General features: G+C 37.1%; 1 protein-coding gene and 1 pseudogene across 3 annotated transcripts; one reads left to right on the top strand and one right to left on the bottom strand.

The window, feature by feature from the left end:
- Positions 1-803: 803 nt before the first annotated feature.
- Positions 804-5,354, top strand: LOC113773406 (annotated as a pseudogene).
- A 368-nt stretch (positions 5,355-5,722) lies between these two features.
- LOC113773405 (transcription factor LHW-like) lies at positions 5,723-13,334 on the bottom strand. 3 transcript variants are annotated; one of them, XM_027318046.1, is made up of 12 exons: positions 13,053-13,334; positions 12,148-12,180; positions 11,648-11,969; positions 10,572-10,778; positions 9,957-10,050; positions 9,845-9,886; positions 9,659-9,718; positions 8,184-9,398; positions 7,979-8,080; positions 6,341-6,487; positions 6,070-6,198; positions 5,723-5,991 (listed from the first exon to the last, which is right to left on the bottom strand). In XM_027318046.1, exons 3-12 carry the CDS (start codon positions 11,746-11,748, stop codon positions 5,902-5,904), a joined length of 2,187 nt encoding a protein of 728 aa, XP_027173847.1. In that variant the 5' UTR covers positions 11,749-11,969; positions 12,148-12,180; positions 13,053-13,334; the 3' UTR covers positions 5,723-5,901. The 3 variants fall into 3 exon arrangements, with proteins under 3 accessions (XP_027173847.1, XP_027173846.1, XP_027173849.1); XM_027318045.1 differs by lacking the exon at positions 12,148-12,180; XM_027318048.1 differs by lacking the exon at positions 12,148-12,180 and having other exon boundaries at positions 11,648-11,954.
- Positions 13,335-14,441: the final 1,107 nt, after the last annotated feature.

The following is a 14,441-nucleotide window of genomic DNA, read 5'->3' as shown; positions in this document are numbered from 1 at the left end:
TTCTGAGAGCGACAGCATGTACTTTCCATATGCTCTATAATTACGAAGAATCTTCTAAAACACTGGAGTCGTGACTTGAACGAAGACTAGTTGAATGTTTAATCAACTAGAATATTTCTTTAACAAATGGTTTATTTTAATGGGTGTCAAACATTCGTCCACACATATAAATTTCATCTAATTTTTATCGTATATATGTACATATTAATAACTATTATTCTTCCTTAGATTTATATATTTTCTTTAATTTTATCTTTCCAAAAATTGAATACCTAATTCTTAATAGATGTCAAGGGAATATTTGTTAGACAGATCTTACAAAAAAAATAATAATATTTAACAGAAAAAATAATAAAAACAGTAGGCTAGAAAAAAAGTGACCCCGCCACGTGGCAAGTGAGTAGGCTGGATTCTTTTTTTCAAAAAAATTAAAAAGTAGCCGAAATTGGATGAAAGACTGGACAGAGTTTTTTTTTAAGAAGCAAAAGATAGGACAGAGTTAGACCATGCACAGAACTACGAGTATCATCACTTCAGTACGTAAATTGACACAGAAGCGCAGGGGCGACGCCTGTTCTTCCAGAAACTTCCCGAGTAAACTCGTGGCTCCAAATGGAATGGACTGTGCTGTGGCAACCCTTCCAATGGCTTTGGTGTTAACACGTGTCCCATGGTGACCCCTCCGATCCTACGTGGCACAACAGTTTACTAGCTAGTGATACGCCCAGCTCCCCAGCCCCAATGGCAAAATGTTTTTATTTAAATTCAAAATTCTACTACTGCCAAATGAAGTGCAAAACTAAGCAAGAGTTGGATGCTTATTAATGGCGGTATTTAAAAAGAGCGGGTGGAAGCCTAGTTTCCATTGGCTTCTGGAACCAAAAATCAAATGCTAGCTACGGATGTGAGATACTAGTAAATTTTAAGATCATACTCGGACAGTAGTAGATTGCAAATTACTACTATCCAGTCGCCAGTCGCCAGTCGCCGGCGCCGGCGTCGGCGTATTTTAAGTTTTCTGTATTGGATTTTTTTTTGGTTTTTTAAATTAAGTAGCAGCAGTTCTTTGTAAATTTGAGTATAAAGCACTGAAGCCATGAGTGGAGTTGGAGGTAGAGGTGTGGAGGAAGACAAGATGGAGAGTGAAGAGGAAATCACCGAGAGCAAAAGCAAGAGGAAGTCGCCGGTTCTGTTAATGTGGGGGTATCTTCCCGGAGCTTCGCAGCAGCGCATGCCGCTGCTTTCTCCAACGCCGATACAGTTTCCTGACTCCGGAGATTCCTGGAAGGACGTTTGTGCAGGTGGCTGTGGTTTCGCCCTCGCCATCTCAGGTATCCATTGCCTCTTAGTAACATTCTGGCTGGCACTGCCACTTCCACCACCAAGTAACAACCTTAATCGACCAATTTTATGAAAGAAATTTAGGAGCAGAGAACGTATTTTTATACTAGGCTTTGTCATAGACTCATAGATTTGAACTTATTTTTTCATGCGAACATTTTCCTAGATTGACCTAGGAGAAGTACTATTCGTATGCATTACGCTCATTCTTTCCTATAACTAAGAATTCCGGCAAAGAGAAGAACTAGTATATTTATTCTTCTTCACGCCGCGTGGTTTTCTGGTTCAATTACTCTGTTTCTATCTTATGATTACGTAATTGGGGAAAACAAATGCATAGATGATTAAACGTGTAGTTCGTTGAATAATTGTTAAAATTGATTAAGTTGGTGGTAGTTTGATTTTCTTTCCTTTTCTTTTTATTTTTTTATTTTTTTGAAGTACTACGGTCACTTACTAGTTTAAAGTTGAATTCAATTTTCAATTTCTTGTTTTATTGTCAATACCGAAATATTGAAGTAGAGCCGGGGAAACTTGTGCATGTTATTCAATGCTCTCTGTGCTCATTCGCTCGGCAGAATGCAGAATTTATGTAGCGTAGCTTAAACTCATGTTTTGAGCATTAAGAAGCTGCTTCCTCCTCCTATTGAAAAGGAGTTTCTGTAAACTGTGAGCTGAGTTTTAGAAGTATGAATGCTGCTAAATTACATATTAGGATTTAAGGCCACTGAGAGAGGCTTTGCCTGCTGAAGTTTTCAGGAAAACCTTTCACGCTATTAATGCTTTCGCTTCTCTACTTGTGTATTTCTCTGTCTAACTTAACCATTTTTGTTATTAGGCTCGGGAAAACTCATTACTTGGGGATCAACTGATGATCAAGGCCAAAGCTATCTGACGTCAGGCAAGCATGGGGTAGTGCAGCAAACCTGAACTATTCAAATAAAATTGTGTATCTCTCCTTGTTAATTTTGCATTTTCTCCGTCCAATTATTCAGGAGACTCCGGAGGAGTTTTCACTTCCAACTGAGGCTCCCGTCCTGAAGGCTGCTGCTGGTTGGGCACATTGTGTTTCAATTACAGGTACTGGTCAATAATAGTGTCCTCAAAATTCATTCCACCACCTGCTCCTCCAATTGTAGATTCTGCTGAATTTGGTAAGCAGAAACTGAGTAATGTTTGTCTTAGTTTTTTCACATGCTTAACGCTATTTTGTCTTCATCTACTAAAGAGACTGGCTTGACATGTAGCAATGACAATATTAGATACTGAGATTGCAATTTTTGACAATCCTTCCACCTACACTTTTCTTTTAAGAGAAAAATAAATGTGCATCTCGACTTAAGAGCTACTTGAATTTACCTTCAGATAATTGCGATGTGTAGACCTGGGGTTGGAAGGAGTGTGTTCCATCTGGGATGATCACCCGTAATTTCTCTGCTGGGGAAAGCGATGAAGATGATGCTTTTGAGAAACAAAATTCAGTAGCGAGTGAGCAAGGTAATGCATTCAATTTTTAGGTTGTACATCAATACTTTCAACATAAAACACTCCATATCCTTATATTGTCTGAGATCAGTGAATAGAGATTAATTTATTGAGTTTGATTTTTGTAGCGAGCCCACGATCTCCAAGCTCAAAATCAACTTTTAGCTTGGTGTCTCATTTAGAAAATAAAAGACCTGGAGAGGAAAGCAAAAAGCGAAGGAGAATTTCACCTGCTAAACAAGAATTTGAAAGTTCAATACCCAACGATGAACCACTCTCGGCCCCACCTTGTCGTGTAGCTTTGGATCCAGGGGTGAAGATTACAGCTGTTGCTGCTGGTGGCCGTCATACCTTGGCACTATCAGGTAAATTGAAGTGCAGCTTGTGCACTGCAACTACTATAAGCATGACTTCCCAGGAGTAGTTGCTTCTGTATAGTTATTTCATATAGTTTTGTAGGTTGTAGAAGTACGAAGCTATGGAAGATCTTTAATGTAAAGCAAGACCTGATGCATCATATTTTTACCGGATTTAGATGTGGGACAGGTATGGGGTTGGGGCTATGGTGGAGAAGGACAGCTAGGTTTGGGCTCTCGGATAAAATTGGTGGCTTCACCTCACCTTATACCTTGCATTGAGCCTTATTTAAATGGAAAAGACAGTCCTTCTATGATGCCTCAAGGAGGTATAACTTCAGCAGCTCATGTTCAAAAAGTTTTTGGAAGCTACATAAGGGACATTGCTTGTGGAGGTCGGCATAGTGCAGTAATTACAGGTGAGCGATGAACACAATTATGTCTGTAGTTATTATACAGCCTAACATTAGCTTACATTTGCTGCTTACAAGTTTTGAGGTTCGAGTACCTTAATTCTTATTCTTTTGATTTAATTTTACTAGTTCTTCAGCCATGAGATGGATAGTACTCTTTATTCATTTGACTTAATTCAAATGCTTTTCTTTGCATTCTATGAAGTTTCTCGAGTCGTAGATGATTCACTTTAGCAGAGGTTTATCGTAATGGAGATTTTCATCTAAAATTGGTTGTTCTTGTGCTGATATGATGTCTCCTCATTTTCAGATGCTGGTGTGCTGCTTACTTTTGGCTGGGGACTATATGGGCAGGTATTAGATGCTTAATTTTGCTCAGTAAGAGCTAGGGATCCATAGCATTCTCTGCTTTTGGTAGTCTGTGTACTTCTATGATAGCTGATCAATTTCCACTGCTCTGGAATAATTGTCCTCACTGTAAAAATCTTCTTATGCAGTGTGGACAAGGCAATACTAATGATGTTCTGAGACCAACTGCTGTCGCATCTCTGTCAGGAACTTGTATTGAAGCATTAGCAACTGGACTGTGGCATACAGTGTGTGTATCTGCTGACGGTCGTGTGCATGTTTTTGGTGGAAACCAATTTGGACAGTTGGGGCTGGGTACCATTACTGATCAGGCTGAGGTAAGTGACCTGTTGCAAGCTTCTCTCAGGTTCTGTTGGAGCCATGTGGTGGAACAACTGAGTTTGTTTGAATAGGAGTTTATTTGAGATAATTACTGTAGCACTTTTTGTGATGTGATGTATGTGAGATAAAAGATGATTGAGAAGATAAAAATGTGATTGAAATTTGTGACTTTTACTTCATCCCAATTGCTACAAACTTTTATATTGGAAATGTTGAAAGTGCACGGAATATGTAGTCAAGGATAGCTATTGCAATCTTTCCAAAAAGAAACGAGCTTGTTCATATTACAGGTCTTTGGTTACTTTTCTTTTTAATTTAGTGGTAATTCCAGTAGTCTCAATGCAGATTTCTTGTGTCACAGACTCTGCCCAGGCTTTTGGATGCTCCAATTCTCGAGCACAAAAGGGCCAAAATGGTTTCTTGCGGAGCTCGACATAGTGCCATACTGACAGGTATGGCTACATATCTGGTGATTATACCTGTTCTATTTCATTGCTTAAACAAAGTTGTATTGATTCGTGCAATAGGTGGAATATCAAAATGGACTTATTAGTTGTGAACTATATCCATAATGCTCAGCTTGAGTCACTTAGGGAATGTTCTCAATTAATTTTTTGGCGCTTTTAGCTTCTTACTAAGAAAATTAGTTATATTATGTTGTTAATTGCTTTTTCTTTCGGCTTTTGAATTCTGATTTTGCCTTTTCAAACATAAGCTTTTTACAACCATAATCAGTTGAGGAGAAACCTAAATATATCCATGTTCACATGTAAATAGTCTGTGGAGGAAGTTAGAAACGGAGACGTGAACATTTGATCATTGCACTGGCATTTTAACTTTTAATCATAACAATAGGCACATTTACATGGTTTAAGCAATTCTTGATGTCCTTCTTCTTTGACCATGTCACAGAGAACAGTAAGGTGTATAGCTGGGGCTGGAATAAGTATGGTCAGGTATTATTGATCTCAGGGCACAATTCAATCTATTTCTTGCGCGTTGAGTGCAACTCTTCTAACCTTCTTTTTTGCCTTCCTAATAACCGCAGCTAGGCTTGGGCGATGCCATCGACAGGAATTCCCCTTGTGAGGTTCCCATAGAAGGTTTCCTGCCACAAAATTTAGCTTGCGGTTGGTGGCACACGCTATCACTAGCCAAAGCTTTGAGCTAAGAGGCTCCAGCAGGTTATGAACGGAGACAATTTTGTTAGGGCAGTATCTTCATCGTTGGACAGTTAAAATCACCAGTGTTTTTTGCTCTCCTTTGCGTGTTTTTCTATTGCCTTCCCAAGATTAACAGAAATATTTCTCAAAATCGTAATGTTAAAAATAGAAGCCCCTCTGAATTGCATGTGTATTTTGCCATTTTCACCTTTTGGTACAAAAGTAACGGTCTTGATTTACCTTTTTAAGTTTTTTTTTGTGTTGAAATTAATACTGATAACAATAAAAAATAAACATACATATAAATAAAGCGAGAGAGGAACGCAGCAGTCGAGAGCCTGCAGTATTTGGGTTACATTTTATTTCCACGCCATGAAACAACATGCATGACCTTGCTTTGATAAACTTGAAAGAAAGATAGCTAGAGATGATTTTCTCACCCAGTCGAATATTTTATATCTTGCTGGAAATTTGGGTACGATTTTGCTGCAAGAGCTGCATCAAAGGCCAGAAAATATCTAGCCGGTGGAAGCTCTCCGAGGCCTGCATTCAGATACATTCACTCCGTCATGGCTCTAGGGAAAAACAGAGGGATATGCTTGTAAGGTGGGTAATCCGTACCTCGACAATGAAGTGAGCCCAGGCACTTTCATCGGGCCGCTTTTCCATGGCACCCTTCAAGATAGTCAATTCCAAACGATGAATAACATCAGCAATTTCTAGAAAGCGGCCGTGGTCATTGCAGAGCATCTGTTTCGGGTTTTGTAGTTAGGAAGGGCCAGAAGCAACATGCACATAAGGATATTTTCAGAGGGAAATACGTCCTTGATGAGTCTTATTGCAAAGGCAGAAAGAAAAAAAAAAAAGCAGAAAATCCACGCAGCGCACATACCTCTATAAGCATGTGCCCTGGGCATTCGAGATCTTTCACAATTATAGGGCAAGTTTGTTCCTCATTTTCAAATTCCAGAGCCCAACTTGCCCCATCTTGTGTGTTGCTCTCAACTTTGGGTAATTTTATATCCTTCTGATTCCATGCCTATGCAAAGACAATTTCAAGAAGATCTTAAGAGTACAAATACGCTTAATATTCTCCTAATTTCAAGAATAGAGAGCTAAGCAGACTCAAAGAGGAACATACCGGAAATCAACTGAAAAATGGCTGAACTACTTTAATTGATTTGCCAAGGTAATCAAAACAGCTGGGAAGAACCGAGTTAAATATTCAGTTCTTTACAGTTCTTTTTTCATTATTATTTAGTTATTTCTGCGTAGAGGAGAAGGGTGGATGCTCAAATTGAATGTTCTAATGAGATTTAAGTCAAACATGACTACTACCTATTTGTTGTGCTATGAAACTCTAATAATAGATGCACGGGTTGCAACCCAAGTTGATGGAGAGATCTTTAGTTTCATGCAACAATACGGGTCTAATTCCTAGAACTACTTCATGTTTCCATCTTCTGCCGAATGGTCATATTAACAAATACAATATTAATGACTGTCTCAGAACAAAGATTAGCTGATAGGTCTAAGGTTCCGCTTGATAAAACTGAGTCTGAATTCTGAAATCTGAATACTGAAACAATTAATTTGCTGAATTTTAAGCACTGAAAAAAATATATGAATGTCTGAATTTTAATGCTAAACCTATTTATACTGTTTGATAAATATTTATAGCTGAATACTTAATAAGTTTAATTTGACAATTTTGCCCTTATATCCTTTCATTCAAAAAAGAAATAGAATCTACGATTTAATTAGTTTAAAATTGTTAGGTATGAAAATGACAATATTTATTTTTAAATCAAATTAATATAAAAGATGAAATATATTATATGAGAAGTATGGAGAAGATGTGAAAGTCATTAAAAGGGGAGAAAAGAGAAACTAAAAATCGTTAGATAGAGAATATTATATTTTTTAATTAGATAAGAATTTTGAACATAATTAACAAACAATGGTAGATTTGGTAGATAAGATAAAATAGTTAAAGTAATTCTATTGATTCTTATCAGAATTAAGCATTCAGTTAGGATTCTTGTGCTGGAAAAAATACACACAGGTTCAGCACTGCTTAACAAGTTCAGCAAATAGATTTTCATTTATCAAACACTCAAAACATCTGAATGTCTGAAAAAATTCAGATTCAACACTTTTTTATGTTATCAAACAGACCCTAAGTTTAAGGTTGTAGCCAAAAACAATCGTGTCACTGTGAAAATAATTGTTTATCAGATACATGAAGTCATGATTGGAGCAATAATCATACGTATTACCTACAGAGTGAAAACTTCGGTTCTTGTGTAAGCACTCAATAGATGGCATAGAAAATCCAGCACATTTCTTTCCCCACCCCTTCCCCACCACCAACCCCAAATTAAACACCTAAAGACAGATTGTCTCATACACATACCTGGCTAAACCCTTGATAAAAATTCTAGCAAAATGGATACCACCCAACATTAAAAGTCTCGGTAACAGAAAGCCCAAAAACAAAAGAGTTCCACAAGTTTGCGATGGAATTTACCTTCTTCACAACGTGCTTCCCTATTTTATCTGCCTGATCAGTTACACGAGCCAAGAATTGCATGTGCTTAATGGTCCTATCCAGGAGACCATCAATGCTACACTGCATTAGTAAAGGAAGTGCAAATTGTTAACTGAGAGCAAGAAAATATGAATCAAGAAGTGAAATGAAAGGCATTGAACATTACACAAAGCTTCTCACTCACTTTTGTTCCATTTGGGACAAGTTCACGCAACTCTTTGATCCGATCTTGAATCAGCTGCCTATCTCTTGGTCTAGGTTTCTGATTCTCACCAGATCGTGCTCTCTGTTTGTTTGCATCAGTAAACTTTGAGCCTTTTGTGGAGCGGATGGGAACATTCCCATTTTTCTTAGGTCGTTCTTCAAGCAATGCATTTATCATGCACCCAAATGAAGATGCTGAAGATGACACTTTCAGTGCAGAATTCTTGTCCCTACTGAAAGCTGAGGTCACACAACTCAATTTAACTTGATTGTCTTCTGTCAAGGCACCTTGTTCCACCTGTCTAGAACCTAATCTCATGAAGGATGACATAATTGATTCTCCAGAACATGATTCCCTATTAGATGAATTATCACCTGAGATGCTATTCGTCTTAGGAATAACGGCATGCATGAGATGCTCTGTCTTGTTTAGATAGCTTGTACCATATTTGCAAGCTGAAGGGGCATCGATGTTGATAATATCTTCTTTGAAAATAGAGCTTGCAGCTGCACTATCATCTAACAAATTCAGATCCCTATGGTTCAGTAGGATTTGACCAAGTGCTTTGTGCAGTTCACAGTCGGAGGGAAAATTCAAATTTTGGCTTCCACTTCCATAGCTTTCATTCTGACAATCATTCACCCCAAATGAAGATTCCACTATACCATTATTTGAGTAAGATTGCATAATCTTATCAACAGGGTTACCCAGATTGCTTGTACTGTAGCCGCTAAAGTTAGATAAGCATGCTAATTCTTCATCAAGACAAGAAGATCCAAAGAGATTCTTTACCACCTCTAATTCACTATTTTCCCATATTTCATGGTTGAACGGCTCTGCAAAATCTATTAGATTGACTGAGTCCATGTTAATTTTACTTTTGGTTTCCTTGCCAATTATTTTTGTCATATCTTCACTGAAGATCTGATGTGAATCTTGGAACATGGACATGAGTTGATTTGTAGCTGTCATGTGCTGGCCTTCCATACCAAAATTGCCCAAAACCTTATGATCTTCATCAATCTCAAAGATGCCCATGCAAGATTCACCTAAATTCTCCATGTAACTAGACATCAGATCTGTTGGTTGAACTGGAGAAATTCTAACCGCCCTAAAAGGTGAAAAGCATGCTGCAAGTTGTTGACCACAAAATTTGTTTTTCACATGGACCACCAGTCCTGCATCTTCTTGTACCTGATAGTGTAAAGCCAAAGCCACATGGATGGTAACAATGAGCAAGATAAGTAAAAATACTCAAGCTTAAAATACATAACATGTAAATCATTTTCTTCAGCCGCGCAAATAGTACACATATATCATGCAATATATAGAGTATTCTGCTTAGCTTCCTCTGCATCATATGATACAGAAGCAAAAAAATTTTGCCCACCCGGAAAAGGAACATAAATTGGAATAACGCCAATATTTTGCAAATGATCAAGCATATGACGTACCACATCCAGTGACCCAAGTTGTAATACTCCATGTGGAATTAAAGGCACTAGCAACATAGTCTGCACAAGCATCGTCATAAGAGTAGATGTTAGAAATAAATGGCACCAAACTTGATTAATACAGGAACATGGAATTAAAGTAATCAAAATGATCCTCTTCTTTAAGCATTTTCAATAAAGAATTACCTTTACACCTGCAACAAATTGATGAAGCAACTCCTCCGGATACTGTAAATGGCACAAATCAGTACACTTTTTCCCTCAATGCTTAAAAGGAAAAAAACCACGCAGCACTTACCTCTGAAACCACATTAGAGCTCAATCCACCAGCCATAAAGTTATCAACAAAAATCCAGCTTGGGCACTCTGTATATGCCGCTTCACCTACAAGCCTGATTGAATATTACATTATGAATCCATTAGTTGGAAGTAAAAATTGACTCACATCATGCATATAATAAAGCTTATATGCTAAGCAGAGCCACTCATTTCCAGCGTCTAGCATGCAAGCAGGTGGCCAATTGAAGGGAATGTAAAACACACTGGAGCATCCCAATAAATGTAAAGTTATATTGTATTTCCAGCAATATCAATGACAAGTTGGACTTTATGATTGGCCATTCCTTGGCAAAACAAAGTTCTCCAGAGCTGCCTAATTCGCAGTGAGGTTCTGGTTCTCTTGAATCTCTTCAATTGTAGTAGCATAATCTCATAAGCACCATTGATGATTCAAATTCATTATATAACAGTTTTGGTGGAATTACATATAGAGAACTATGAAGTTAGATGTTTATGGAGGTATGCATATCCCTTGAAGATTGAATTTAACATATATTACCAACTAACAAGAGCATATAAGCAGAATTGACGAAGTTAAAATAGGTAATGACACTTTAAAAGTGCAAGAGTTTACCCCTTTCCGACTACATAATAAGTATTTGACATTTCAGCCATTGCAACTGCAATTGGACAGTCACTTAAACTTCCATTTTGTGTACCAGATACACAAGCTGAGGTTAACCTCTCATATGAGCTGTTCAAAGAAAAAGAACTCATCATGCCTTCCATGGGATCCATTGGTCTTGAAAAGTCAAATAGTCCTTCATCCCATACCAGAAGCCTAAAGAATTGGAGAACAATTATCAAGAACAAGCTGGTAACACTTTTGTAGACATACTACTGGAAACAATGGAAGCAAGATATGACATGAGAAGTGAGGTTTATTTGCCATATGCAAGATTTGAAAAGCTAGGGCTCTAAAATGAAAAGATCAAAATAAGCTTCCTACTATCTGATTCCTACTGATGTTCTTTATTCAGATTTCAGGTGTTATGCACAGGATCGATGACTTTAATATACATTGCATATCACATATCATAATCAATCGTCTAATACTTAAGAAATTTAATAACCATATATTGCAAAACTGCTTCAGGCGCATTGCAAGATTTAGATAAATTTATTCAGATTTCAGGTGTTATGAACAGGATCGATGACTTTAACATACATTGCATATCACATATCATAATCAATCTTCTAATACTTGAGAAATTTAATAACCATATATTGCAAAACTGCTTCAGGCGCATTGCAAGATTTAGATAAATTTTACAAGATGCAGGACCACAAAAGCTGAAGCAAAGAGCATTTGGAGATGGATGTAAAATACAATTTAGTTCCTTTCTCATAACATGTAGTTTATCAGCTGTTAATCCAAAAAATCCTGAAGACAAGAGCTATTACAAAAGATAACATTAGATAGAAAGATCTGCTACAACAAGAAGCCATACATTCTACAAAACCAAGGATAACGAGTCTAGAATCGTGTCATCTAAATTTCAAGTTATAATTCCTGTTCAATTGTTGTAAACGATTCACATAATTAGAAAAGTCTAATTATTTATGTATGAATTTCCTATCAAAAGTCAAAATACAATTATGTAGAATTAGCACTTGCAGGTGCTTGAAAGGGTTGAAGAATTAGCTTACATTTCATTTTGATGCTCCTGAAACTTCCAAAAAACCGCATAGTCCCAGGGAGAATTGCAGCAAAGACTCTGCAGGAACTGCCTCAAAGAAGTTGACCCCATTTATTTATCTTACCTTTCCAGGAAATAAAAACCAGTATTGCAATAATAAGCGCCAAATAATCACTAAAAACCCTCACTAACTGCCCCGATAGGATCCTCGTCCTGCCTGTACAATCCATAGACCAGCTCTTCGTTTCATTGGAGGCTCCATTGAAGTCAATAACAAAATGTCCATATCTTGAGAACCTTCTTTTGACAAGCACGTGCTAAAGCCGATAAAACTGGTGTCAAAAGCCAGTGAAAATGAGGAAATTAATGAGGAAGCACTTTATGGACTTTTTCATGTAAATTCTCCATTATAACAGAATGGAAGACTATTGTGCAAAATTCTCAGAGCCGAGGGCAATAGAATTGAATAGAGATGCCTCAAATCCAACCATAAGGCTGATGATCAATAACCTGCTAATGTAGGACAGACAAGAAAAGGAACACCTGTAACCAAGAAACCATCTGGTTTCAGTATCAGTCAGGGAAGTGCAAAATTCCACAAAATCTGTTACTACTTATTGATCTCATTCTTTCTCTGTCTTTAACTAAAGTTTGACTAGAAGCATTACATAGACAAGGAATATAGAAACTGATGTTCTGTAATTCTTTGTTTCTCACCCTCCTCCCCGATCATCAAAAAGGATTGAAAAATGGAAAAGAAATCTTACAAGATTATAAATCCGCAGTCTAAATGCAGGGATCGACATGCACTACAACATCTCATGAGAAATTCATAAACTATTTTTGAATTTCTTGTTAATAGCCTAATGAAACAATTAGTATAATTTTGCTTTTCTAGATCAGAGTCTTGATCTAGCCCTCACTTTCTGGTTTAACTATTAACAACTTTCTCGGCAGCTAAACACTTTTTTTTTTCAAAACAATAAGTGAACTACCTAAAATACCGGACTCCACCTTTGGGACATCATTTGCACGAGAATTTCACGAACGGTTTTCGAATTTCTTCCTTAAGTTAACTGATTTTAATTTTCTAAATCAAAGACTCGTCCACTTCTTACTTCTAATACAACTTTAAGCAAACAACGTCGCAACAAAGCGCAAGCAATAAAACTGTCAATCAACTTCCAAATATGAAATAATTTCAAGAGTTAACAAAAGTAAATGTTGCTAATGAACTACTAGAAGAAATATCATCACGCCAAAACGCGAAAAAAAAAGAAGAAGAATGCCACATATGTTAGAGATCGTAAACCATAAAATGACGCCAATATTCACGAGGAAAAGAACAAAAGGAAAAACGGAAATATGCATTGACAATTTAAAACACTGGGCGTTTATTGAGCATATAAGACTACCTAGAGGATTGGGGAATTGTAAAGTTCAAACTCGTTTGCCTCCATCTATCGGTTTTGAAATTTTCGCGCAATCGCCGCCGCCACCGGCGAGAACTGCTAGGTCTGGAGCAAACTGCAAATTGCAAGTTAACAAAACCAGCAGAAAGGGAGAGAACGAGAACGAGAACGAGGCGCCTGCTTGGGTCTCCAAAGCTTTTGAGTTTCGAGAGAGGAAGCACGCTTTCGTGGGGCTCGGAGAGCAAGTACGCAAATATATAAAATACCGCTGAGTACTGATGACTGATGAGTAGAAAGTAGAAACTAGAAACGAGAAATGGAAGGGTAGAGCTGGGCGCCTTGGGTTTCTCTAGTGGCGTAAGGCAAGTGTTACCAGTGGGCCCCATATAGTGACTTTGGCTGTATTTTGGCTTTTTCGGATTCCAAATTTGTCCCAGAGTCGGATTTAATGATTCCTCGGGTGGAGTGGGTTCCCGGACCCACCCTTTGCCTTAGGTGGGTCACCGGTTGTACAAATGAATCCCAGTTGGCCCAGTCTGATGAATCCCAATTGGCACGTGCATTTCAGTTCCTTGTCTTTCACCTGTCTTCTGAGTTCTACTAATTACTAATTGCTGACGCTTATATACTATGCCTAAAAATATTAGTCCTTGTTTTGATTGCATTTTTTTAAATTTTTTATAAAAAAAATTATTGTAACAATTTAATATATATAAAATAAAAATATAATTAAAAAATATAGATCTTGTTTGGAACACAAATTTTTTGTCAAGTTTATCTGCTACAAATTTTTTTAAAACTTTAGCTACAGTAACCTCAAAAAATTTCTCAAAATTTTTAAATTATACACTTCAAAATATTCAAAAATCTACACATTTCAAAAAATTTTAAAAAAACTTCTACAACAAGTTACAGTAAAGTTTTAAACAAACTTCCAAAAAACTCACTTCCAAACAGGGCCATATTCACAGAAAATATAACAAATTTTCTTTAAAAATTTACTGCCCAAACAAGGCCAAAGATCGGATACAAAATCACAATTCATCATTTTATAGTTAAAAAAGAACAACAAAGTTAAAGACTAAAGAGAGCAAAGCTCATACTTTGTACAATATACCCAACAAAAGGTACCAGATCATTCATTGTTAGATTAATATTTTAAATGCGGAAAGTTCAACGAGCTTTTTTTGGCAAACTCTGAAATACTTGATCCCTCATCATTGCGTTAAAAAGTCGGTTTGATTAAGCAACCATCAACGCTTGGATTAAGTCAAGACTTCGGAATTTGTTCATTAACCCACAAATTACCTACTTGTACATTTGCAAACACACTTTCCTTGTAGCAAAGTCAACCATATTACTTAAACGGAGTTGTGCCGGGCCTCCCCCAAA

The sequence above is a fragment of the Coffea eugenioides genome, chromosome 6 (assembly GCF_003713205.1).
Source record: "Coffea eugenioides isolate CCC68of chromosome 6, Ceug_1.0, whole genome shotgun sequence".
Classification (NCBI taxonomy): Eukaryota; Viridiplantae; Streptophyta; class Magnoliopsida; order Gentianales; family Rubiaceae; genus Coffea; species Coffea eugenioides.
The sequence above is the reverse complement of the archived record's forward strand: the minus strand, read 5'-3'. Positions and strand labels throughout refer to the sequence as shown.

What these genes read in the sequence shown, in the direction of transcription:
- LOC113773405 (XM_027318046.1), bottom strand. Translation starts at nt 11,748, where the DNA reads ATGGGGTCAACTTCTTTGAGGCAGTTCCTGCAGAGTCTTTGCTGCAAT. An exon ending in CAGGAGCATCAAAATGAAAT is followed by an intron (nt 10,779 to 11,647) that starts GTAAGCTAATTC and finishes CCAATTCTTTAG; the next exon opens with GCTTCTGGTATGGGATGAAG. An exon ending in AATTTGTTGCAGGTGTAAAG is followed by an intron (nt 9,719 to 9,844) that starts GTAATTCTTTAT and finishes ATGCTTGTGCAG; the next exon opens with ACTATGTTGCTAGTGCCTTT.